At 38.4% G+C, this 25,323-nt stretch overlaps 2 protein-coding genes across 4 annotated transcripts in view; both read right to left on the reverse strand.

Annotated features, from left to right (window-relative positions):
- Positions 1–38: 38 nt before the first annotated feature.
- Positions 39–11,778, reverse strand: rassf2b (Ras association domain family member 2b). Its single transcript, XM_014002576.1, has 11 exons — positions 11,660–11,778; positions 7,357–7,401; positions 6,471–6,544; positions 6,054–6,129; positions 5,704–5,855; positions 5,126–5,238; positions 4,676–4,818; positions 4,349–4,502; positions 836–957; positions 593–690; positions 39–471 (listed from the first exon to the last, which is right to left on the reverse strand). The coding sequence occupies exons 3-11, from the start codon at positions 6,521–6,523 to the stop codon at positions 402–404; spliced, it is 981 nt and encodes a 326-aa protein (XP_013858030.1). The 5' UTR covers positions 6,524–6,544; positions 7,357–7,401; positions 11,660–11,778; the 3' UTR covers positions 39–401.
- A 729-nt stretch (positions 11,779–12,507) lies between these two features.
- slc23a2 (solute carrier family 23 member 2) overlaps positions 12,508–25,323 on the reverse strand; it is a 32,146-nt gene continuing 19,330 nt past the window's right edge. For all 3 annotated transcript variants that reach the window (XM_014002575.1, XM_014002574.1, XM_014002573.1), the window contains 11 exons: positions 24,865–25,022; positions 24,128–24,216; positions 23,883–23,950; positions 23,156–23,337; positions 21,844–21,964; positions 21,243–21,399; positions 20,386–20,533; positions 19,554–19,659; positions 19,145–19,412; positions 18,794–18,889; positions 12,508–17,275 (listed from right to left, as the gene is read on the reverse strand). In XM_014002575.1, coding sequence (XP_013858029.1) covers positions 17,004–17,275; positions 18,794–18,889; positions 19,145–19,412; positions 19,554–19,659; positions 20,386–20,533; positions 21,243–21,399; positions 21,844–21,964; positions 23,156–23,337; positions 23,883–23,950; positions 24,128–24,216; positions 24,865–25,022 — 1,665 coding nt within the window. In that variant the 3' untranslated portion in view covers positions 12,508–17,003. The remainder of the gene's footprint in view (positions 17,276–18,793; positions 18,890–19,144; positions 19,413–19,553; positions 19,660–20,385; positions 20,534–21,242; positions 21,400–21,843; positions 21,965–23,155; positions 23,338–23,882; positions 23,951–24,127; positions 24,217–24,864; positions 25,023–25,323) is intronic.

Below are 25,323 nucleotides of genomic sequence, written 5' to 3' on the forward strand. Positions count from 1 at the left end.
TGCTCGGAGAAACCTTCCAACAGGCACTGTTTTTTTTTATAAAACATATATAACTCTTCATTTGTGCTTTAATTTGATTAGGATATTATCCAATGGGAAGACAGGTTCRATCGGCTCGTTAATAAATAAACAGGTTAAAAATCGCTCAGAGAAACAGGAACATTGTTCTGTCTGTGTGCAACGATAAACAGGAAGCAGGAAGGGCAAAGGCTCGGTGTGAACCGTCGTACCTCTGATGACCACGGCTWACAGGAAAACATTCAGCATTTTTAAAGTTTCGTCGATATATTTCCATTAAATAGTCAGAGTAAAGTCGTTTGTGATGTCTTGGCCTCTCTGGTGGGAGGGTGAGAGTTTGTAACATTTTGGTGTGTTGGGAGGAAATCCTCRTCATGAACAGATCACAAACATTTTGCCCCTTCTGGAAGACAACGAAGCTGCTTTTCAATTATACACCGCAGGTAATTGTACCTGAAAGTATACAAAAAACAAACAAAAAAAAACAGTGTCAACTGTTTTGAAAAAAAAAAATTAAAATGTAAACTATTTGTATTTATTTATGTTATTTAAATTTTTAATGAGCTTCAGCTACCTTCTTCTGAGTTTCTGCACCTCTCTGTCCTCTTCTTCCTTCAGCTTGGTGATGAAACTCTGCAGGACGGGCATCTCAAACTTGATATATTGCGCCACCTGGTGGAAGGAAAGATATTTTACTGTTAAACCTCAAATGTACGGCATGCAAARATTTCAAGTACAGGGTGACACACAAACGTAATTATTTGTATCTGGGAGGAACATCTTTGTCTCCAAACAAGAAGTTAATGCTCAGATTTACATCATATGTGACTTCTTCACCCAGGTCTTCCTCCATGAGGAACACTTTGCAGACCTGCTCACACGGACCCTGAATTATTCTGAGCACCAGGGGATAGTCGGTCCGCTTCAGTTTCACTCGTTCTGAAACAAAACATTAAAAAACACAMTGATTATACTCAAAACAATTCATTCATTCAGGACTACTTCACATCCAGTAGGCAATATTTGTACTTAAACATTTCACAAACCTTACATTTGTAAAATAAATGCCAATAACSTTAAATAATCAAAACCACTGAAACCAGAGAACACAACCCCGTTAAACCACCTTTACTGCTCCAATTATCCAATAAAGGCAAACTGATTAATTTTACTTTAATAAATGTTTGTCATGAAATTTGAGCTTTAAGATGATCAACATTWAATTTATTCATCAAACCAGTGAAATGTTTACTTTGTGTTTATATTTCTTCACAGCTTCTCATGACTAAACAACACATCAGTCTTTAAAGTCAGGAAGTGAAAGTGTCACCAAGAAGAATTTTATCAAATTTAAAGATTAAAAACCTTGACTGTTACAAACTAAAACATGTCAACGTGTTTCCTCCTGTATTTAATCAACTACGCTGTGAAGTCTTTTTAAAATGACAAGAAAAYGGGAAAAATCCGAGTTAAATGTAGTTTACGTTGAAACAAACTACAAACTCTAACTTTAAAGCATTAAAATAATCTCTTTAGAGTGTTTCATATAAAATAAAAACAGAAATAAGTGCAGGGGTMACCTCGAGTGGAATAATCAAGAAAACTGTCTTTGACCCCAGGTCCTTTAAAGCAGTGGTTCCTAAACTTTTTATCTTCTGACCCACAAAATATTCATGGCAAAAACTTGTGACCCCAAATATTACTGGTCTGAGTACACGARCTTCATTAATAACCCTAAAAACACAGGCTTTTTGACAATCTAAACAGCTTGTACACAAATATAAATACTTATTTTTACTTATTTTGTGTTTTTGTAATAATTATAGKGAAAATGTTACATCAGCAATTATTTTATTACCCTTTAAATTGATTTCTGGAGATTATCCAAGGTGCTTCATGACCCATAATTGGGTCAAAGCCCAACTTTGGGAACCAAAGTGCAGTGGTTCCCAAACTTTTCAGCTTTTGACCCACAAAATAACAGTAGCAGAGACCTGTGCCCCCAACTATTTTTGGATGATAAACATTTGTATCAGGTCAACAAAACATGGGCATAGTAACAATATTTTTTATACTACATTTATCCATTTATACTAACCTCACTCATTTGTAACAACTAAGGCAAAAATGTAATTAATTCAGAAAATCTTTTCAGGACCCCACCTTGATGTTTTAGGACCCCACTTTGGGTCCCGACCCCAACTTTGGGAAACACTGCTTTAAAGAGACAAAATTCTGTTCCACTTAAGACTGAATTTAGGCCACCTCAGGTCGCCTTAACCTAAAAAAGAGACATTCTCTTTTTCTTTATCAATTAATAAACAGAAYAATCTTCTTTTWATTTGATTAAATTTTTCTCTTAACAAAGAGTTATTACRCAGTTTGATAGTCAGATAATGTTTATCAAAGTTACAGGAGGATAGAGGACAGATCTCTTTTCTCCCTCAGTATGATTTCAGCTGTGTATGGATTTTCTGTGCAAAAAATCTTATTTAGCTAAACTAATTCTTATGGTTTAAAGTTAATGAAACATCAATGTTTTATTTGYCTGAATCATATTTGCAAATGTTTTGAGTTTGAAGTAATTCATTCTTTCAGTCATTATTTTAAAGAGTTCTAATCAGAATAACTAAACAAGTAATGATATGTTTTGTTTATTCAACTGTRCAGAAGCATTAATCTTTGTTTAGCGTCAGAAGGCGACGGCAAGTCTCTGAACTAACATTCTTCCTGATATCTTCCTTTCTAATCTAAACCTCTGAAGGTGGAACTAAAAGCCCTCTTTAAATGACTAACACAGTTTCCGCCYGAGAGTCAGAAGGAGACGGACACCCTTCCACCACAACAAGAACTGAACTCCYCCGGGAGAATCAGCCAGCTTACGCTGTATGGTTCTCCCTTTATCGTCAGTGGGAAACYTACACAGACAGACCCACACACCCTAAACCAGAGCTCACAGCTCAAAGCAATTTTGTCTTGACTTCCTGTGGGAAGCAGGTTTTATTTTGGACCAGAGATCCAGTGGGCCTGACCTCCTCGTTCGGWCTGACGTGGATYAAGCTGGCGCTGAAAGTGTAAACCGTGCCTCGGAGAGTCCAAGCGAGCAAGAGGCTGCCAATGGCTCCTTGCCACTGTTCGACCTCCCTACTACCTGAATCGTGACTCGACGGTCATCATTAAGGTGAAGCTGGCTGTGTTTACCAAGTGTTGCCTGGTCTGGCTGAYGTCGAGCGGGAGACTTGCTCTTCTGGTTCTCACATTCCATTTATTTAAAGGGGCAATATCACRTAAAATCAACTTTTTTGAGTTTTATAKCATGTTATWATGTTATACTCTCATAAAAAACCTGCCCAAAGTCTTGCTTTGATTCATTCATGCATGTTTGAGAAATCCTGCAGCATTTTTAGGAAGCCATGCTGAGGAGCAAAACGACAGGTGGGGACCAGAAACGCCCCTGGGATGTGTCTTTAAGCCAAACTTCCTCATGGCAGAGCACCCCCCTCCCCTCCCCCCACACCCCGACCATGACTCCTGCAGGCTGTGAAAGTGAAACTGTCTGCTGAGCTCTAAAACATTAGTTCTCACTCACTGAAGCTCTTTTCAGATTAAAAATACCTTTGAGGAAATGTATTTTCAGATGCCAAGTGGGCTGCATCATGGCAGCACCCCACCGGGCACCGAAATGGACGACGGGACAGAAGTGGAAGGTGGTTCTTAAAGAAACAGAAGCCAATTTCAAGGCGTTTAGAAGAGGAAGTGATGAGAAGATAAGTTTATTTTCTATTTAAACATAAAAACAGCATTTTAATAACAACTAATGGTGACATAGATACTTTATTATGGTATAGTATTTAAATGTATGCCTGAGAAACACATAATATTGCCTCTTTAAGTTAAAAGTTAGGAAAGCTAACATCTTACTTCCTCCTTTTCTCTTAAAGCCTTTGCCTTGCCAACTCCAAGTTATTTGCCTTCAAATGTCTGGTATTAAACATCTAAGCTTGATATTTGCTGTCTATTTTAAGTGCTGAATTGATGAACAATTAAGTTCGGACGTGATCTGGATTGTTATTGATTTTAAAACTTTTTATAGGAAATTGATTGCTCACAATTTAGTGTACTGTAGTGATTTTGTTTGATATAAAATAAACGATCACATTTATTTAGGGACCAAATCAAAATTYGCTGACTAAGAGTCACTTTTGTGTGTCCACTCACTTTGCACGGGAAGAATATTTACTGAAAATAAAAAGATCCTTGCTAAAAATACTTTCCTTATAACCTTGTTATAAGAAGGTGTAGGTGTGAATCCTACGTAAGTCACATTCACCTCCACTCGTGTGGACGAGGTAGAGCGCGAAATCATCTGGGCTGTTCTCGATTTTGAACTTGTTGAGGAGAACTCGCAGCACCTGAGGTGTGGTCATGCAGCTGTTGATTCGGACGTTTGTGACCGAACCGAACGCCGGAGTGAACACGGCTGTCTGGAAAAAAACAAAACAGATTCTGTTTTTCACATCACTTCCTGTGTAAATATCTAACTGTGCAAAGCTAAAGCTAAGATAACATTAGTTTAAATTTAAACAGGGAAATCATCACTTCAAAAGCAAAAAATGAACTCTTGTTATAGGGCTCGTTTTTCTGTTGAAGGCTCCACCTTGTGGTTGTAGAAGTGACCGTTGATGGAGAATCTGTGACGTCGGATTTTTCTCTGGTCACTCGGCGTCCTCCGCTGACCTCGTCGCAAAACTCCTGCGTCGCTTTTCGTCCTTAGAAGCTGAGCAGAGCTCTCATTTTCTTCTGCCCAATAAAATACAAATTATTAGTTTTGTTAATGTTGACTTTAATCGCAAAGAAAATGAGAACACAACTTAAAACAAAAAGAATTATAATAAAGTTCTACCAAACAAAATCTAGATTCTAGTGAGCACAATTTTTTTTACTGATTTATATATTTAACTTAAAAAATTATATTTGATACAAAGTTTTTTCTTGTTCGATAAAACACTAGTAATAAATTAAGCATGATTACGTAACATCTGCAGATTAACTGTCCTGATTTATTCTGTCTAATAAACACTAAGTTGTACTCCTCGGTGCGTCTCACCATCGCTGTGTTCTTCTGTCACATCCTCGTCTTCAGGTTTGCTGTCAGGTGGCGTCACCTCCACAGTGGGCGGAGYCTGTGCTGTCTGCTGACCCTCTGAGTTGTTGGGGGAACTGAGAAAGGAAACCAAAAATGAAAAGTTTRGAAAGATGAAAATCAAAAGCAGCAACATGGCAAAACTGTGAACAGCGCAAACTAATCACACTAAGTTTAAAAAGTCTATTTATTTTTAAGAAATTCTGTCAGTGAAAAGCAAAAAACTTTGAGTTATTGTCTCCATTTTCTGAGTCACTATGATATTTTTTTCTCATGAATATAATAAAAAAAACAATGTGCTGCCTACAAGGTCTGTGTATCAAAACTTARAGCTGAAATTTTGATTTCAAGCTCACAAAACTCTGTTACAGATTAAAATAAAAGTCTTTCCTGTTCAGGAACAGCATTTTTTGTATGCTTTTAATAAAAGAGTAACACTAATAAWATAAATGTGACATGAATCTATATTTACCCTCGATGACCTCTTATAGATCGTCCTTTCCGGTCATGGAGGTGAAACCGGATCTTTCTGGTTCACTTACCCCTGACTGTCCAGATTACAACCGGAGTGCCAGGACGTGGAGGAAGGCGGCGGTCGGATTCGCTCGTGGTCGTCCTGCATCTGAAGCCTGATTGGTCGCCTCAGGCCCCAAAAGATATTTAACAAGCCCTCCACGATCAGCTCCTCTTCTTCCTGTTTGGAGACAGAAACTATAATCAATACACACACACACACAGACACACACAGACAGACAGAAGGGACAGTTATTGCCCCTATGGACTAGATGATGTAATGGGATGTGTGTAATATGTTACAAAAGATTAAGGGTAAAAGAGAAAAGGYCAAGAGGAAGGAGGAGTGGGTTCAGAACAAAACATTAAAGAAACTCACTTCTCTGTGCCGCAGCTGCAGATTCTGTCCCTCGTAATAAAGGTTGTATGTTTTTAGATGTGAGAGAACCGTTGCCCTGAAGAYAAAAAGAGAAAAGGATGTTATTTTCAGAGAGCTGTCACCGATTTCACTGTGAGTCATAAAACACATCATAGCTAACTTTATTCACAGAACACGGCAGAGAAGGTCAAGCAGATCCAAAATTTAATTTAAGCCTTTCGATCCTTTGAGATAACAGAACGAAATGACGTTGAGGTATTGGATTTACACAACTTTAGGATAAAACAATAACAGAGCTGGTGTATTGAAAAAAACATTTCATAAACTGATTATTTTTACAAACGTATTAATAAATACTTCTTTAATATTTATATGCAGGGATTTGAATAAGTTCACATGATGACTGYGGAGTCTTACTTGCTGATGAACTTGTTCTCTCCGACCTGAACCCCGTCCCGAGTCTCATCCATTCTCAGTTAGCATGAGAGGAGCTGAGAAACAAAACAAACAAAATAAATAAATAAATAAATAAGAAGGAGCACAGAGTTAAAGATTCATCCAAGGAATTTGGTCTCATGACTCYGCATGACGAACTGCGAGCGCAGACACAGAGAGGACGGTCTGAAGAGGAGGAAGACGACTGCAGGAAGAGGAGGAGGGAGTAAAGCTCCAGACCGTAAACAGAAACAAGAGATTAAATCTACTTTCCTGTCAACCATTTCTCTCAAAAAAATCTGATAGCGTGCCACAGGATCAGAACACTTTGTGGGTCACGCAGCAGCTGCTCCTCGCATTTTCTTTGTTTTAAAATTCTTCAACACGTCTCCCTTTAACACGTTTAATTCACACATGCAGCGGTTTAAAAGCTGTGACTGAGTGTGAGTTTGGCAGGACAGAATCCTCCGGAAAAAAAAAAAACCCGGATAAACGGCTGCAAAACACATGAGCCACCTGCTGCTTCGAATGTCTCAGCTGCTTGAACGTTTATCTTTGAGCACACAGCTGACAGACACGGCATATTTGTACAAGCAGAAACTCAGGTCTCAAAAACTGAAATCCACTCGACATTTCTTTTGTAATTTATTTACTTTTTAGTTAAACACATTTGAATTGAACTCAAACGTGTAGACAGTGCACGTTGGAGTTTTTAGGAAGTAAAGAGGACAAACTTATAAAAGGCAGTGCTGGTTACTTTGGTTYAAACTAAAATAACTATCAGAGCATTAAAACATGTTAGTTTGGTGAACCGGGTTCAAAAAGCAGACGGCTCTAATGTGTGTGGTTAGAGTTGAATTGCTCTTACCGTAGTGACGAGCGTTGATTGTTGTTGAGTCACCAGGGTGATGGTCTGGGTGGAGAAAGAGCAGAAATAATAAATAGGTTTTGTTTTGTGTGTATCGTTAGGTCTGAGGTCGCTTCAAACAGCCCACGAGGGTCTTTGTCTTTGGAGCGTAACGGCAAACGAGTGTAAAAGAGCTGAGGGTGTTTAAAAGGAAGTGCTCCCCTTCCGTCAAATGACTTCCTCCTCGACTCAAGTCACACAGGAAACTGACACCAACACTGACACAGCCCGAAACTTCCTCAATTCAAACAGCAAGAACGAATTACTGCTCACTAAAAACAGAGCTTTGAGATGTAAAAAATAGGGTTGGGCAATACTGGCAAAAAAAATTAATCACGATTAATTGTGGTATTTAGCCGATAATGATTAATTTGACGAGTCCCTGGACGCCCTCATGTCCTGGTCACATGACCAGTTTAAATCACTAAAGTGGGAAAGATTTGACTAAACAGTGTTTAGTCAAAACAGACATGTCCTCTTTTAAACACTGATAAGAACTAAGTGTATGACAGACTAAATCTGAAATAAATACAGAAATATTATTAAAAGTAAAACAAATAAAGTTTTACTCACTGATGAGTTTCTAGTGAGTAGCTGCATTATGGCAGGTTTAGTTTATGTTTGATGGTGACTTTAAAGCTGCTTATTTTCAGACATTAGTACTGTGCTATCCAACTAAAGTGCTCAGTTACTTCAAGCCAACAGCTCAGGGACAGGAATTTATTAAATTTGTTTATGTCATTTATTTTCTTAAATTAATTTTGTTGCATTTAATCATAAATTTAAAGTTTACTATTGATATAAGAAACAATTTTCATGTTAAGTAAAAAAAAAAAGAAAATTCTTTTTGGGGGGTACACCCCCCCAGCGGGCCACACGGGAGTCACCCATGGGCCACATTTGGCCCGCGGGCCTTGTGTTTGACACGTGCTATACATCTATTTTTTTAATTGTGTTGATAGACCAAGTAAAAACTGAATAAATTACATAACTTTTTAAAAAATATTTCTCATATTTGAAGCAGACTGACCGGGGAAATCTCCAGTCAGTCTGCCTAGTGTCATTAATTGTATCAAGTGCCAAAAAGTAATCGATTAATGTTTTTCTGACGATTAATTGCACACGATACGATTATACCCAGCCCTAGTAAAAAACGATACTTCAAAGACTCGTTTGTTCAGCAATCACACCTGAGACCTGACGCAAACCTGACGAGCAGCTTCAAACAACCCCAGGCTGTCAATCTGTGACATACGTGTGGACAGATTAAATATTAAACACCAATCAGCCAAGTCTCATGCCAACATCCATCAATATTTCAGGACCCATATTAGGCCCGCGAAGCACCCAAAAGCTCACTATTGACCCAGACAATGGCAGTCATTAGCCTTTAATATCGTGTATCACATATTAATGTCAAAGACTTATTAACGGTCTGAGACAGACGTAACCAGCTGTCAAACCAAAACAAAGCTGTCATCATCTGATAACAAAAAAACTGATCCAGTCCACTGGTTCCACGTGCTCCGAGATAACGATCTAATCAGACTTTTCAGCTTCCACGCTGCTGTTTTTAACCGCCAAGTGTTTTCTGTTTTTAGGAAAGCTTTGATCAAATCACAGGATAAAGCTCTGACTTATTTCACAATAAAACTAATATTGTAAGAGCGCAAATAACCCCACTTTTGTTTCAGTTGATATTTGGAGACAAAGCAAAAATATTTTCTTAGCTGTAAAAGCAACACTTGGAGGCAAAATAGGGAAAAARTGTATCCTTTTAGGTAAGCATGAAAAAAAATCCTATTGTAAACCTATGAAGTAAAAACGATGGTGATGCAGCTGCAGCAGAATTGACTCAACTGGTCTTAAAAAGCAGTTTTCATTATTGATAAAAGTGCTTTATTACAACTTTATTACTGATCAGTTAAAACGACTCTGTGGACGGCTTGAGTTAATATCATTCAGACGTCCTTGCTTCTCTTTGAGCCAACAATAATAAAGGAGGCAGACTGACCTATGTCTGACCCAGTTCTGCTCCACGTCAAAGAAAACGCTCCGAAAGCAGAATTCATTGAGCGCCTGAACTCCCCTGAGTCCCATCACAGCACGAGACAATCTTCTCCTCCTGCGCCTCGCTCAGCGTCATCTGCTTTGTTGTTTTGACCCACAGTAACTCCGATTATAAAAATCCAATTTATGTGTTCATTAAAAAAACTGACTTTTTCAGCCAGCTCTCCTTGTGAAAACACAGAAACCATTCAACGCACAATTAAAACTCTGGACCACAACTTCCATCCTCGCCTCTTTCTTTGACACACAGACGCCTCCTTGTTTTCTGCCCTCCTGCCTCCAAACCTCCTCTATCAATGTCTTGGCTTAAAAAAAAGCTCCCGACCTCCTCCTGTCCTCTCCCACACAACACCTCCCCTCTGCACTACTCCTGCTCTGCCTCACTATTGTCACTATTGTCATAGCAACGTCAAGAAAAAAAAACAAGTAATCTCCAACAACTGGGCCACTAAATCTGAGCCAAAAATAGTCGTCTTTCCTGCTCTTTACTAGGATTGTTAAAATAACCACAAGGCTCGACTGGAATCCACATAAGATGGTCCAGATCCAGAATCATCCCTGAAGATGGTTTATTGTGGTCTTTTTTTGCACGTGTCTATGACCAATTTTGCAAATATTGAGCTAAAATTTGGTGTGTTAGTAGCCGAGAGTCACTCTCAACATATAGGTTGAGCAGAAACTGACATGGATCTGCTTTAAAGTGCCTGTGACATCAAATTTTTGTAATAAATATGAACGTATTTTTGAAAAGATAATGATAATATGTTGTAAAAAATTTCAYGCCACTGAGATGAACAGGTGTTGAGATATTAGCATGTGAAGTAACAGGWAGTGATGTCAAAGGGGAATGTCTGCGTTGCTACAAAGGCCGACAACACAGATTATACAGTAGAGAAGAACCTGATGTTTCTTTAGATCATTTGAATCACTATCATAGAGATGAGAAAGACTCATCTAGTTCAAATAATATTGATTAAATAAACAAAAACTGGGGAGTTCCCTTTCTAAAAGAGTTCCCCTTTGATGTCACTTCCTGTTTCACTTTAGCTGAGCCAAATTCAAAAGAAAACGTGCAAATTATGTGACATAACAAGTAAAATCATATGTATTATGCCAAGTTTCTTAAATATAAATATATTTTCTTTGACTTTTTGTATTTCATGGATATGCATGTCACAGGCACTTTAAAAACTTAACTCTTAGAAAATAACTATTAGGAGTCATCTTAATTTAAGTTGGCTGTCAGTCAATTGACCTGAGGAAACACATAAATGGTTATAACTCACTTAATTTGACATTGTTAAAATTTGGTGTTGTGGTAGCTAAGTATTATCCCTTACACACACTTTGATTACAATATTATAAACATATATTATTTTATGTCTTGTTCTGTTCATTGGCCAATTAATACGTCAAACACTGGATGAATTTTAATGAAACTTCCAGTAAATAACTGATAAGTAAACGCTGTCACAGCTGATCGACAGTAGCAAACACACAAAAATGGTTATAACGCAGTTAATTTTACAGATATTGAGCTAAAAGTTAACGTGTCAATGGCTGAACCTCTTTCACATTGTAAACGTTAATGTGACAGGGCGTAGGATTGTGTAAAACAACATTTTCAAGGTCTGACCACAGCTTTCTCAACATAACATAGATATCAAGTGATTYCTCCAAGAACACAAGGCCTTTCGTTTGTTTTCTTTCTGTGAAAGTTAATTTTGAATTTTTCAAATTTGCACAACTTTGCCAAGACATGTTTTGATCACTATGAACTCTGATWATTTTGTGTCTTGACATTTAAACCATCACACCTATTGTAAATGAAAGATTTGCTTAAATAATCCCWGTAAATGAAGGATGGTTGCATTTCATCTGGATTAAAAGCAACAGCCTTCACCTTTTTTGGGCACAGCCTCTCTGTAGAAACTGCTGTGATGATAGACTTATGTAACCGGTTTTTACTAAAATACAGCTGTGTGTGTGATAAAAACGCATTTATGTCAAATATGAAACGGGTTTTGCCAACATTTTGGCTCGTTTTGAGCAGCGGTTGAGCCTGATTTATATTTCGCTCTCTCTCCCTCGAGCCTYCTCCAAAAAATCACCACGATAACCCGACTTTAGCTTCACCGACCGCCGTGTTTTAATCTCGGAGACTTTGGGGAATCTTTTATTTTTTATGGCTCACCCGTCGTGTTTTTTCCTCGGTCCTCCGTCTTCGTAAAACGTCGATCTCAAGTAGGGCGCGTGCGGCTGACTGTGTCTCCACAGGAGCTGTAGAAGAAGAAGAAGAAGAAGAAGAAGAAGGAGGAGGAGGTGGAGGAGGAGGAGGAAGCCAGAGGTCCATCTGTTGTGGCTCGCTGTAGAGGAGAGTCGCTGACAGCCAATCAGAGGGCGGGATCGACGAGCCTTTGTTCGCGCTGCACGCGGAGATGAATGAAACCGTGACAACAATGGAGGAGGAGGAGGAGGAGGAGGAGGGAGCGCGCGCCTCAGTTTATGAATATTCTGTTGCATTATGAATAATAACCAAACTTCCTACTAGTAAATGTAGGTCACGAAGTTTGTTATGGTCACGTGATAACAAGAGACTGCTTCCAAACAATAACTTTATGGAAGTCCATTTATGCCACACTGTAGCCAAAATATGATTTTTGTGACCCATATTTCTGTCTCTAAATCTGATTCTGGTCACTTTCAAATTACCACATATRAAAGTGACCTGAGTCAGATTTTATTTTGTTACTTTTTTTTTTTATCTTTGCACATCCAGTGAATTAAAAATGCGCAAAATAATCAAATCACCAGTACAAAACTATTCCTGTAATGTTTAATAAACTAATAAAGTAATTTACTAACACACTTAAATCTGCAGCTAGTGTCGCCCCCTGCTGGTTAATTATCATTTTTACACTTTGATTTATAATCTTCCCTTACTGATGAATTAAACATAAAATAATCATCACTAGATGCATTGGCAACTCAAAATAAACAAATAAATAAATAAACAAAACAAAAAATAAACAGACAAAAAACTGAATTCATTGCGTAACATCTTATTAAATATAAGAACAAAGAATAAATCATCTCAATGTTACAGTTAGTTTACACAGTTGATCTTCCAGAGTGTTCAGCAACATTAAATATACAAGTTTTATTGTTTTTTTTACATTTATTTAAAGTTTCTTAGCTTGTTCTTTGAATCATACTGGTACTGTGTTACATAAACAAAAAACAATGTTAAAATAAAACTAAAACTAAATAAAGGTCCAACAGATAAAGTATTTAATCTAATCTCAAATAATAAAAAAAATGTATTAAACTTTTAAATAAAAAAATACAACAAAGTGGTGCATTTTCCAGCATGATTTAAGAATAAAAGTAGATTTTTCTTTCAAATTTCTGCTTGCAAAAACAAAAATGATGCATAAAAAACATAAAAACACTTTACACAGAAGTATAATCTTCAGGTAGAGTTCCCCTTCAAAATAACTGAAAGGGATCAACGTCATCGTGTTACACACCTTATGGTTACCTTCTTAAGAGCCAAGAGTTTAACTGACCTAAAATGTCAGAAAAACCATTAGATTTGACTGTAACTGGGCTACCTCTGTAACAACACGTAAAWTAGATTAAAAACTTGAGTTGGGACYGTCGAGTCAACAGGAAGCTGCTTTTAGGCACAAAGATGATTCATGTCTGTTGTGACGTTATGGGATAATAAGGGATAATAAGGGTGCACTCAGCTGCCAACAAACAGCAGGCTCTTAGGAAGGTGACCAGCAGGTGTTTTCCTCCTGCTTCCAGAAACATGAAGAGTCAAAAGTCCAAGGGAGAGAACCAGGTACACCAACAGCTATAAACGACCACTGAGGAGGGGGTGAAACAGAGCAACGAGAGGAGGGACAATGTGGTGGGAAAGGCTGCATATAACAGGGTCACAAAGTGTGCAAAAAGATAAAAAATATAAAACAGCACCACCTTCATCTCTGAGAGGATGTATAAGACGATGACAGCAGTAGCAGTGTGGAAAAGTTTCTTCCATCTTATCTAGGATCGTTTTATTTCAGACCCGTCACATTAAACCAAGAATTAAGTTATAAGTACTGTATTTACGCACCAACTGGTTGAAGTATTTGTGATAATTTGATGCTGTCAAAAGATAACGAAATCCTTATTTATGGCTCACTTGAAGGAAATGTTTTAAATATAATCCTAAATAATGTTTGAAGCATTTTCTGAGCACTACCAACAACCAACAATGATTTTAGGCACAGAAGTCATAAATTTCTCTGAAGCTATTGTCAATCAGCAGAGAAATCCAGATATCCAAATAGTTTGGGGTTTTCTCTTTAAAATAAATCCTCATTTAAATACACTAAAAATAGGAATCAGACTAAGTTTCCAGGGGTCAAATCAAGCAATTTATCTGGATCTGCTAATGACATCAAGATAGTCTGAAAAAGCCAGAAATGAGCTAAATCTATTCTGACCTAATCTAACTTTATCTCTGATTCAATGTGATGGACCACATTTTAATTAATATTTGATAAGACTAAAGTTAAAATCCAACATTTACACTGATTAAATCAATGTGAACTTTTAGTCATACAAAAGCTTGTTACTTTAATGTGTTTTGATTCATATAAATTTGTCTCAAATTCAGCTGCAATTTTGACAATCTGAGTAGTTACTGTGAATATTTAAATGTGTTTAAATTCCAGCCTGCTGGATCTTAAATAACAGTGGACATTTCAATAAAACAGTAYAAAAACAGTGATGAAAATATGTGAGTAATGTCATCAAACCACCTCCAAGTGATTTGGGCAATATGCACCCAATCAAGGAATGTTAGGTCTTTGATGGTTTGTGATGAACGCATGTTTTAGCCGTAGCAGACACTGTATTCAAGCTTAGCACCAATGATTTACTTTTTTAAAAGGATCAGTTAGGCTATGATAGTTACACAAAATGCAAAAAATTAAACAAATTATTTGCATTAACTTTAAATTTAAATGAAATTGTGAGGACTCTGAAAACCAAATTCAAAACACAAGAGTTAAGACCAAATCTATTAAAAGATAATCCAAGTTTGTGCAAATGTTGGATTTTTGCTTCAGCTTTAAATAAAATAGCTTTTATGAAATGTGATTTACTGGATAACAAGGAAGAAAACCAGAAAAAGTAAGTGAATAATGTATACTATATAGACAATCRGAAACTAAATACAAGAAAAATATATAAAGCCAACAAAGACAAACAGCTTGTATTCTGATCAGTAAACAAAAACAGTAACACTAATGAGACTATTTTAGGATCCAGGTTTTTACCCACCTGAACCCTGATTTTCTTGGCACCATCTTATGTGCAATTAGTTGCAGTAAAAAGGCCCTGACTCTGAAATCTGAACTAATAAATTAGTTGAACATTTGAAGTCTTTACTTCTTGCTTTTAACCACAACTTTGTACAGCAGAAATGGAATGGAATAGAAGTAATCTTTACCAAAAAGCCCCTCAGAGTTGCTTAAAAACATGCCGAGCCTGTTAGCTGAAAAGCAGCAAATCAGTAATACACAAGTCTATACAGGACATAAAAATGTAAACTGATAAATATAATTTAACACTGTCCCACGCTGGAACGAATAAACTTGCTGCAAAATAAAAAAGTTAATGATTTTATAAATAAATAAATAGCTTTAACAGGAGATGAGTAGGGAAGGCTATAGTAGAAACAAATCTGTTTAAAGTTTTGGTTTTGTGTAACATGACAGCAAAATACAAAAACATTTTTTTTAGTATTTTGGTTTCGTAAAATAGGATCAACATTTTTGAGGACTTTTTCTGTCTGTGTTTCAGTTAAAAGCAGCAGAGGCACACAGTGTGGTCAGATTACCTCAGTAGGGTCACACCTCGGCGCATAAGGTGCAGATTAAAAAAAAACATCACGGTGGTGCTAACATCAGACATATTACCAGCAGTTAAATTACAGCAGCGTGAATGAGGGAGGAACGTCATCGGCAGTGAAAACAGCTACAGTTGTGACGTCGAGAAGGAAACAAAGACCTTTTACCTCAAAAAAATACCACCATCCTAACTACTGTTCAGCTAAAACCTGACTGACGGAAACACAGAGTAAGCTGGGATAGCAGGAGATTACTGCTGACGAGGAGCAAAAGTGACAAGTAAAAGCTTTGAGACGAAACCCCGGACAGAAGATCAGAAACCTCTGCAGTCACCGCGCAGAGAGAAATCAACGTTGCCGTTATTGTTWAACCATTTCAAGCCTTCTGTGAGCAAAGCCTCCTTAATGACGGCCACATCTGTTCCTGTGCTTTTATACACACGCTGCGTCGCAGACACGTTTTAAAAGCTTCTCTCATTTAGCAGAAAGCTGAGTGCTTTCATCGTTGGTAACGTGCAGTAATATCGACACGGTGAGGAGATGTAAACTGGTGATCCTTTTGGGATATTTTMTGAACATTAACAAAACGAGTTAATTTAAGAGTGAAGGGAYGTGATGTGCTTCAAAAAGGTGGTATCTCAATGAGACGAGGCCGTTAAAAATGACAGCCTATTTTCAGGTACACAGCTTCTAACAGGCTGCGCACATTATTTCAAAGAACTGTTAAGGCGGCTGCTTCAAACACACCTTTAAAACCGCCCCATGGTTTACGATTTAAAATAAAAGAGATATGGGTTGGAGAGGACCAGAAGGGTTTAAACAACTGCAAAAACTTTGATTATTTTATGGAAAAAACAAAAACAGGACATTTTGAAGCCTTTCATGCAAAAACTGTTCATCAGTTTGTCGCAGCCCAGTGAGATACCACCTTAAAGGAAGACTGCAGTGGAAAAAAAAAAAATTAAAAAGAGGAAAAGCTGTGAAGCGACATTCTAGTTTTGAAATCAGGAGGCAGATAGTGCAAAAACAAATCTCACAATCACTTTGCATTGCTAAGGGCACCTGACAAACTACTYCCACTAGCCTGCATGACCCCGTATCGTGCATCGTAGCTCTTTAAGCTAGTTCTACCAAGGCTGTCGGTGTGTGTGCGTGTATATCTCCAATGTGGTTGCATAACAAATATCCTCCACTGTGCTTGTAGTAGAAGGTATTTCTCTGAAATGTGGGGAACACAAGCTGGCAGCAAGTTTGAGTCCGTGAATCATCAAACTTTCAGCTTTGATCATCCAAACTGCCTCCTGGAAGTAAATTAAAGCTCTCTTGCTGCATACAGTACAAACACACGCACCAGCTAAACTCTGAATGGTGACGTCGTTTAACACATGCTGTGACTAACTACAGCATGCTTAAAAACAGCATCGAGGGAAGCAGGAAAAGATACAAGCCTAAGAAAACATACTGACAGGGGCATTGCTGCAAAATATTCTCTTCAAACAATTTTGCGCAGGGTTCGTGTTCCATCCTCCCATCATTTTATCTTAGTGTACCGTCCCTTGCTCCCAAATTCAGCCACATCGAAAGAAAAAGAAAAAGGAAAAAAGAAAAAAAAATTGCTGCAGATGGCCGGCTATACCCCACTCTCCCCAAGTCTGTTGCTTCCTTCCCCTCCTGCTCCTCCTCCCTTCACCGCATCCCCAGGTCCCTTTCTGCTCCTCTCTTGTAGCCTCCCCCAGTGGTAGCCTGTGAACACAGGGCTGATGGGGATGTACTTGAAAACTGAATGTCGTTTAAAGAAGTCCATGCCAAACGGCAGGTCGTAGGATCTCATTCCCTCCAGCTCAGACGAACTGAGGCCACCGCCACGTTTCAGCTTCTTGATGCCCCGTTCTTCAAGGGAACCTGTGGTTACACACAACGGTCAATATGAAAGTCCTTAGAATTCAAAAAGTAAAACTCAAACTGATACAGATCCACCTGARTAGAGGCCTCTGTAACCTTCCTGCCAAGTCAACACTCTCATTCTGATAGCTGCTGCCACTGCAAAATCATTATTTTTAATTATTTTRTTAGTTAAAGGRATCCMTGATTAGTTGTAACATTAGACTTTATTTAATAAACATTTATTTTAACTGTAAAATAAAGACTGTAAAAATACCGTAGGCTGTTCTGTTTTTTTAAATTGTTAAACTAAAAGTTTAAAAATAAATTACACGGACGGGGCCATTTTATTTACATGCAAAGCATTCTGGGTAAATGACATGGATAGGTCATCGGTGCGAGGCTGCTAGCGAGCTATATCCACCCTGAAGGTTAATCTTGGACAATATCTGACGATGGGCTCTTTTAAATGAAACCAGAGAGYGTTGACAGAGAGGAGAAGGTAGAAATGACTCAGCCTGTAACTGAAAATATGGATGGAGGACAACAGAGCTGTTTCATGGAAGAAGAACCTCAGCTTAGCCTGGTAGCTTTAGCGTTAGCCCCGATGCTATCACCACATATATGTATTAGCTCAGCGCTACATGTTCTCTCGTCACTGAGGTCCTCCATCCACATGACAGAGAGGGGAACACAAAAATGACTCAGCTGTAACTGAAAATATGGATGGAGGACCTCAGTTTAGCTTTTTGTCGCGCTAGCATCAAGCTAATACATATAAGGATACATATAAGGCAATATAGCATATGCGCTAGCGCGAAGGCTAACAGGCTAAGCTGAGGTTGTTCTTCCATGAAGCAGCTCTGTTGTCCTCCATCTATATTTTCAGTTACAGGCTGAGTCATTTCTACCTTCTCCTCTCWGTCAACGCTCTCTGGTTTCATTTAAAAGAGTCGATCGTCAGATATTGTCCAAGATTAACCTTCAGGGTGGATATAGCTCACTCACACTGAGAAACTATCCATGTCATCATTTACCCAGAATGCTTAGTGTGTAAATAAAATGTCCGTGTTAAAATATATTTTTAAAAATTTACAAAACTAAACATCCTACAGTATTTTTACAGTCTTTATTTTACAGTTAAAATACGTTTACCAAATAAAGTCTAATGTTACAACTAATCATGGATCCCTTTAAGACTGCACTTTATTTTATAAGATAAATAGAAAAGTAAGTCCTCCTATCGGTTCTCTGTTGGCTCTTTGGATGACAGCAGGGTTTAACTCAGGTCACCTCCTCCGAGCTTCTGGTTCTCCCMGACAGATCCTCACAATCTGAATCATAACTGACCCGACAAGTTTGGTCTTTTTTTTATACAAAATCTGCACCTGCTCAGCATCCACAGAAACACTGATGTCAGTTTTATTCCTTTGAGTAGTTTAATCTTCAAACTACTATTATCCTGTAATAATTTTAATAACAATACAGTTTAGAATAACTTGTAAACTTCAACATGAATAAATGTGGCAAAGACCTTACCAGGGATGGTGTTGTCCAAAATAAAGGCAGCACAACCTCCTACGAACATGGCAGTGGTGAGCAGCACATTTAGGACTTGATCAATTTCAACAATGCCTGAAGAGAGAGAAAAAAAAAACATTAGAACCTGATTCTGTTTGTGTCAGTCCTGAAAGTCTGACCTGAAGTTAATTCAAACAATTCAAGTATTTCCACCAGAAGAATGAAGAGCTACGATTTTGATAAACTTTATTTAAAAACATAAGGTGCACAATTTTACTCTACTCGGCTCTGTTAACAATAAAAGCTTAACTTCTTTTTAAAATCTCTATAAGATWGTCTCCTTGTGGGGGAAGGTTCTCCGGGACTCACCGGTGACCAGCGGGTTCTGTTTGAGGTAGCTCGGCAGCATCAGACCAAAGAAGATGGAGAAACCTAAAACGAAGAGGTTCCTGGAGGAGTTGAGGTCGACGAACTGCAGGTTGGACAGTCCCACGGCTGTGATCATTCCAAACAAGGTGCAGAACAGAGCTCCTAAAACGGGGTCGGGCAGGGAGGCGAACAGGGCGCTGAATTTACCCACGAGGCCCAGCAGCAGCATCATGGCGGCGCCGTACTGGATCACACGCCTGCTGCCCACCTGAAGGACCAATCAGAGGGAAGAAAACTTTTATTAGGCATTGTTGAGGCTGCTATGACATCATACTGTGATCAAGTGACAATAGCTGTACTCTTACAAACAAAACAATGATTCTATCATTTAAAAGAACAAGTGTTTTACCTTTGTGATTCCAAGAACACCTATATTTGGACTGGAGGACGTGGATCCATTTCCCGTCCCAAAAACACCATCCAGCACACAGGAGATACCTTCTACAAATATCCCCCTAAAGAGACAGAGGAGGAGCATAACTAACACATCTACAGCACAACGCCCAGGACATACCAGGGTTCATGCAGGTTTCACTAAGTTAAATTTAAGACCTTTTAAGACCATTATGACTGACATTTAAGACCAAAACGAAATATTAACAGAAACATTCAAATGGTCCAGAAATTTTACCATGGAAACCTTTAATTGTTATCAATTTACATATAAAAGAACATTTAAATCTTAATAATAAAAGAACATTAAATGATTTTAATGAATCAGTCATATCAATGAGACCTTTATATCGACTGCTGTGGACCGCTTCCAACAGAGAGCAAAAGTCACTGATATCAGCCCAGTCTCATTGAAAACACACTTTCCCGTGTTTAAACAAGTAGTGGACATGACTAAACTTTTTTTTTTTGGAAGCAAACTGTGCCATTTTTTGTCTGCAGTTATTACAGGGTTTGTGGTTTAATACGTATAAAGACCGGTAGCAAACTTAGCACTTCATGAAGACAGATCGCGTCAATCTCTGATTACAGCTCTTTACTCTGTTTATTTATGCAGCCAACGCTTCTCAGGAATGACCAAAAATAAAAAAAAATTAAGACTTGACAAAATTAAATTTAAGACCTTGAATGAAAATCTGGGTTTTTAAAAGATTTTTTTTAGGCCTTTAGACTTTTTAAGACCCGGCATGAACCCKGAGATATGTCATGATCAGGTGCTGATGACCTACCTGTTGATGGCATGAATGGGAGGTGGAGGAGCACATGAGAGACGAGCACAGGCATAGTAGTCTCCGATTGACTCGATGATGCTGGCCACCACCGCGCTCAGCATGCCRATCACACCTGCAGCCGTTACAGTGGGAGCGCCCCACTGGACTGAAGGTAAAACAGGACGACAATCATACAGCTGGTAACAGTATGAAGACATCAACATGCTGAAATTTGTGTASATTTTAAAGCCATTCAGATATGAAATCACAGCTGGAACTCAGAGCTGAATTAACCGGCATTCCCAACTTTATCTGCACTCAAYCTAACGTGGAAAATCACAACTACAGCTTTGCTGTTTTGCATTTAACACCAAACTCTTTTCAATAGTTTTATAGTTCTGAAGAACAAATTAGAGGTTCTATATTTAAKTGGTGGTAAGCTCTCAAGGGGAAATAACTTCATGTAAAAGATGACATTTTGTCCAGAAAGAAAGTTGAGAACCACTTGTTGATCTTTGCTACAAAACGTTGCATTAATCTGTGGATAAGAGAGCAACAACTTGCTCTGATTTAATTTACATTAATTTAATTACTGAGTCACAACAGTAGGGTTAAAGCAGTCTTAGAGAAGAAGGGACTGGAGAAAAGCTGCAAAAACAAAACTAAAAAGGAAATGTTTGCTCTGATGTTACATCATGTCCCAAGCTGACAGCATATCRCATCAGATTAAACCCTGAATTTATTACTTTTTGTTGAAACATTATGAACAGATTATTCCTGGATCTGTCATTATTCTTAATTAAAGCAGGTTTGTGGAGTCAAGGCAAAATATCTCCAGCAACATTTTTCCTCATCATCATCATCATAATACATACAGGGATAAGGGATCTTAAACCACGGTGCAACTGTGAGGATTCCTTGACGTGCGTCTGTCCGAGCGTAGAAACCATACTTGTCCTTCTCCGGCGGGAAAACGTCCGTCACAGTGAAAATGAAACACAGGAACCAAGACACCAGGATGGCCATTATGATCTGGGTGCAATAAAAGGAAATGTTAAAATCAAGTTTTAATTTGGTCAAACAACTCTGTTACCCAGCTACACAAGTGGAAGGTGGCATAAAATTTACTTTAAAGACAAAAAACACATTTTCTGCAGAAGACTACAGGTTTAAAAGTGTTACATCTTTAATGGAGAGCACATGAGCACTGAGAGGTGTTTTTATGAGACATATAAATTAGTTAGATAGGGAACAGTGGTGTTTTTAATTATTTGACCTGCAGAGGGTAGAAACAGACTGATTTACACACACCTCMCGGGGACAATGAGATTAGCTTTGTTGAATAACTGCGTTTGTCTGGGAACACAACTTTAAATTAATCAAAGTAAATTCTTCACCGGAGAGAGAGATGTTAAGARGAGAAGAAAGGAGGATTTTAGACACGGTTTGTGTGAAAAGAACAAAGCTGAAACTCACAGGAAACATTTTGAAAACCTGCAGGCGATAGGAGGTCCAGCCTTTCTTGGCTTTGTAGATCGGCAGGGGGAATTGAACGTTCCTGGCGTATTGAGAGAAGAGCAGCACCAAGAAGATAGTCCTGCAGACAGGAAAGATTTTCCTCAGCGTTGTGGATCGCAGTCAGAAAGCAGCGTCTTTTTAATTTCTCTACTTATTTCCCTGTGAGAGAAATAGAAGTCCTGCCTGAAGATGGTCCATTTAGATTTAGCCTGAATGTGTCGCACCGGGCCTCCAGAGGTTTCAGAACTAATCAATTATCTTAACTGCCTGAGAAATCGGTGGCAATTACAGGCACATATCCTCTGTCCCTGTGGAGAGGCCCTTCAGCAAACGAGCATGACACAGCAGGACCTGATGTCACACCACCTTAATATCCCAGCTGCCTGGATTAGTCAGTTCTTTGTAGCTTTACAGGCTTCATCATCTAAACTGTTCTCATTCTGGAACGTTCTCGTTGGAAAAAAAAAAGTATTTATAATAATCCTAATTGTGGACAAAACTTTACAATGACTCAAACACTAGTTTAGACGAGGGGTGGGGAACTTTTGGAACATTCTGATTCGATAACAATTCAAAGTGCTGCGATGCAATTAGAAAATGATAATCRATGAGTCTCATTTATCTGCGATTATTAGGCTTGTGAATAAATACAAGGAGGCCGTTGGTAAGCTTAACAGGCTAATTTAACATTAAAAATATTGTAAAAAACTAATGTTAATAGCATCATGTACTGTAAATACATACACAAATCAAACATATAACTAAAGACATGCATGTTATAACTTCAGCTACTACCTACAGATATAATCATCAGGCTTCTGCAAAGAAAAGATGGAAAAACAGTAACTGTGGCAACTGCCCTGCTGATTTTCTGCGGTCGCAGAGATCAACATTAACACAATTGATTTTTGACATTTGAAAATCTATTTTCCGAATCATCAATATCTGCCATGCAGCACATCCAAAATTAGACTAAAACTCCCACCCGTTTCAGAAAATGCATCTGCTCAACATTTCCTCATGAACAAATGGAGAATTTGTTACAGATTGTTTTATTTCTGGCAGTTTCAGTGGTTTTAATTTCAGCTTTCTTGTAGACAAAAATGATGTTGAACACTGAACAGCTAGCTGCAGCACCTGACTATTTTCTTTCCCTCTCTCTAACACACACACAAAAAAAAATCAAAGATGTTTTTTTGTTTTGGTGCAATGTTGCTTAAAATAATCTTTGATATTTAAACATGCAGCTCTTTGAATGAAAGTTACTTACAGCATAGCAATGCCCCAGTGTTTGCCAGCCCTCTCGCCTGCAGCCTGGAAACCTGACAACCCGATGAGGGCCACAGTGGGGGTGATCGTCAGGGGCCCAATGTACTTCAACAGCATCCCAGGCAGGCCTAGAGCTCCAATGACCACCTCAATCAGGGAGGAAACAATGATCGCACCTTGGATCTAAAAGAAAAAAAAAACAATAAAGCCAGCAGACTCATAATTTCTGACTCATTCCTAATTAGGATTTGCTTTTCACGAACAAGTCACTACAACATCTTCTAGCAACAAGCTGGACACCTTGTACAACCTCTCTCTTAACCAAACAAAACGTGAATCACATTATAAATCAAAATTGACCACAAGCTGTCATCATCATGGTTGGGTGAGACGTGATAACAGAATCGATCTTCTAGTCGATAATCCTATTAAGTTGTCTTTATCACAGGTACGTCCACATCTGCCCCTCAACCCATTTTAAAATCTGATTTGGTCCGATACATACTCATTCACGTCACATAAAGAACARTTACCGAAACGGCTTACGCAAGACAGAAAGGTTAACGCAAATTAACCGCATCTGTCAAACCGAGCCAAACCCACAGGGACAGATTTAATTAAATGGCATCTAGATCCGTTTATCAAAGGAAACTTTCAACAAGGAKACGTTTTACAGTGGAAAGGGATTTTTAAATTATCACATCTCCACGAGTGTCTGTCCGTCTCACCTCCCGTATCCTGGGGTGCCAGATGTGCTCCGTATGAAGGAGCTCRGTCCCGTTCAGAAGTGGACGATCTGCTCATGAWAAAAAACAAAAACAGAGWMATTAATGATGAAACTTGAAATTTACCAACACAGACCAATGAAATTTTACTAATTTAATGAGTGTGTTTAGAATCAGTCGTAAAGAAATACTGACTAATCACACTTTATATACCAAGATATTAGGAGACAGAGGGATAAATGAGTCACCTGTGCCGTTACACTTCCATTTGTCCAGCGACAGGATGGCTCTGGCCGGCGCAAGGAATGCAAACGCGCTCGCCTGAAACAAAGGCAACCTAAAAACAAGGAAAGACAATCAGCTCAGGAAGCGTCATCACGACACACAAGCTGCCATGAAGAACTGTTGCATGTCAACAATGTGTTTGTGTCAGCAAGAAAGGAGAATAACAACTGTTGAGGTTGCACAAACTGAAAAATGCATAATTGCAAATAAAAACAAGTGAGATCAACAGAACTGTGAGAATTGGGTCACATGAATCATTTCTGACATGTGTTTACTTGTCAAAGTAGGTCATCCAAAGAACTTCTCATCGACTAAAACTAGTGGTTTCAATAACGCCCAAGTTCTTCTCCCTCGCCCAGAAATAACTTCAKCATGTGCTGCTAAATCACACCTGTTGGAATTTTTTTTACTTTCAAGTTCTCGGCTATACAAGAGTAAATGACTTTTTAGTTTACTTTCTCTTCCTCTTAAAAGAGGACRCCTTGGTCTTATGAGACAACAGCAGTCACATGAACAAAACCAGGAACATAAAGATGTTTTCATATTTTGTGTTCATACAGTGAGCAGTGACACAGAACCTATGGTTGCAAAAGAGGAACTTTTGTGTTCAAAGACCTTTCACTCATTGGTMCTTCATGATGACAAAGGAGAAAACACCAATTTAAGTGTGAACACGCTCTTTAAATGTGTGTGCTGGTACCTGCAGCCCAGTGTGGTCTGCAGCAGGGTGGTGATCCCCACGCAGAAGAAGATGGTCCCTATGAGCTGGCTGGTGGCCCACTGGTCAAAGCCGACGCACATGGCCTCGGAGAGGAGGAAGGGAACAGCGATGGTTCCACTGAAACAGGTCAGGTAGTGCTGGAAACGAAGAAACMACAAAGTCAGGGTCTGTGTATCTAAACACCACAGTGATGAAATTATAACAGATAAAACAGGAGCTGAGAAACTGTTTATCTTTATGATGCAACACTAGTAATCATYTCATATTTTTACAAAGAGCTTTATTTGTGCCTTTACTAAAATTAATCTACTGTATTTATTCATGTATAATACTAGAAATTTAACGCTAAATTTAACGCTAATCATAAACGCTATAAAAGCTAAACGCTAAATCATCCACAAAGTGGATGATTTTTTGCACAAAGTGGATGATTTTTTG

This window comes from Austrofundulus limnaeus, unplaced genomic scaffold, assembly GCF_001266775.1.
Source record: "Austrofundulus limnaeus strain Quisiro unplaced genomic scaffold, Austrofundulus_limnaeus-1.0 Scaffold14, whole genome shotgun sequence".
NCBI lineage: Eukaryota > Metazoa > Chordata > Actinopteri > Cyprinodontiformes > Rivulidae > Austrofundulus > Austrofundulus limnaeus.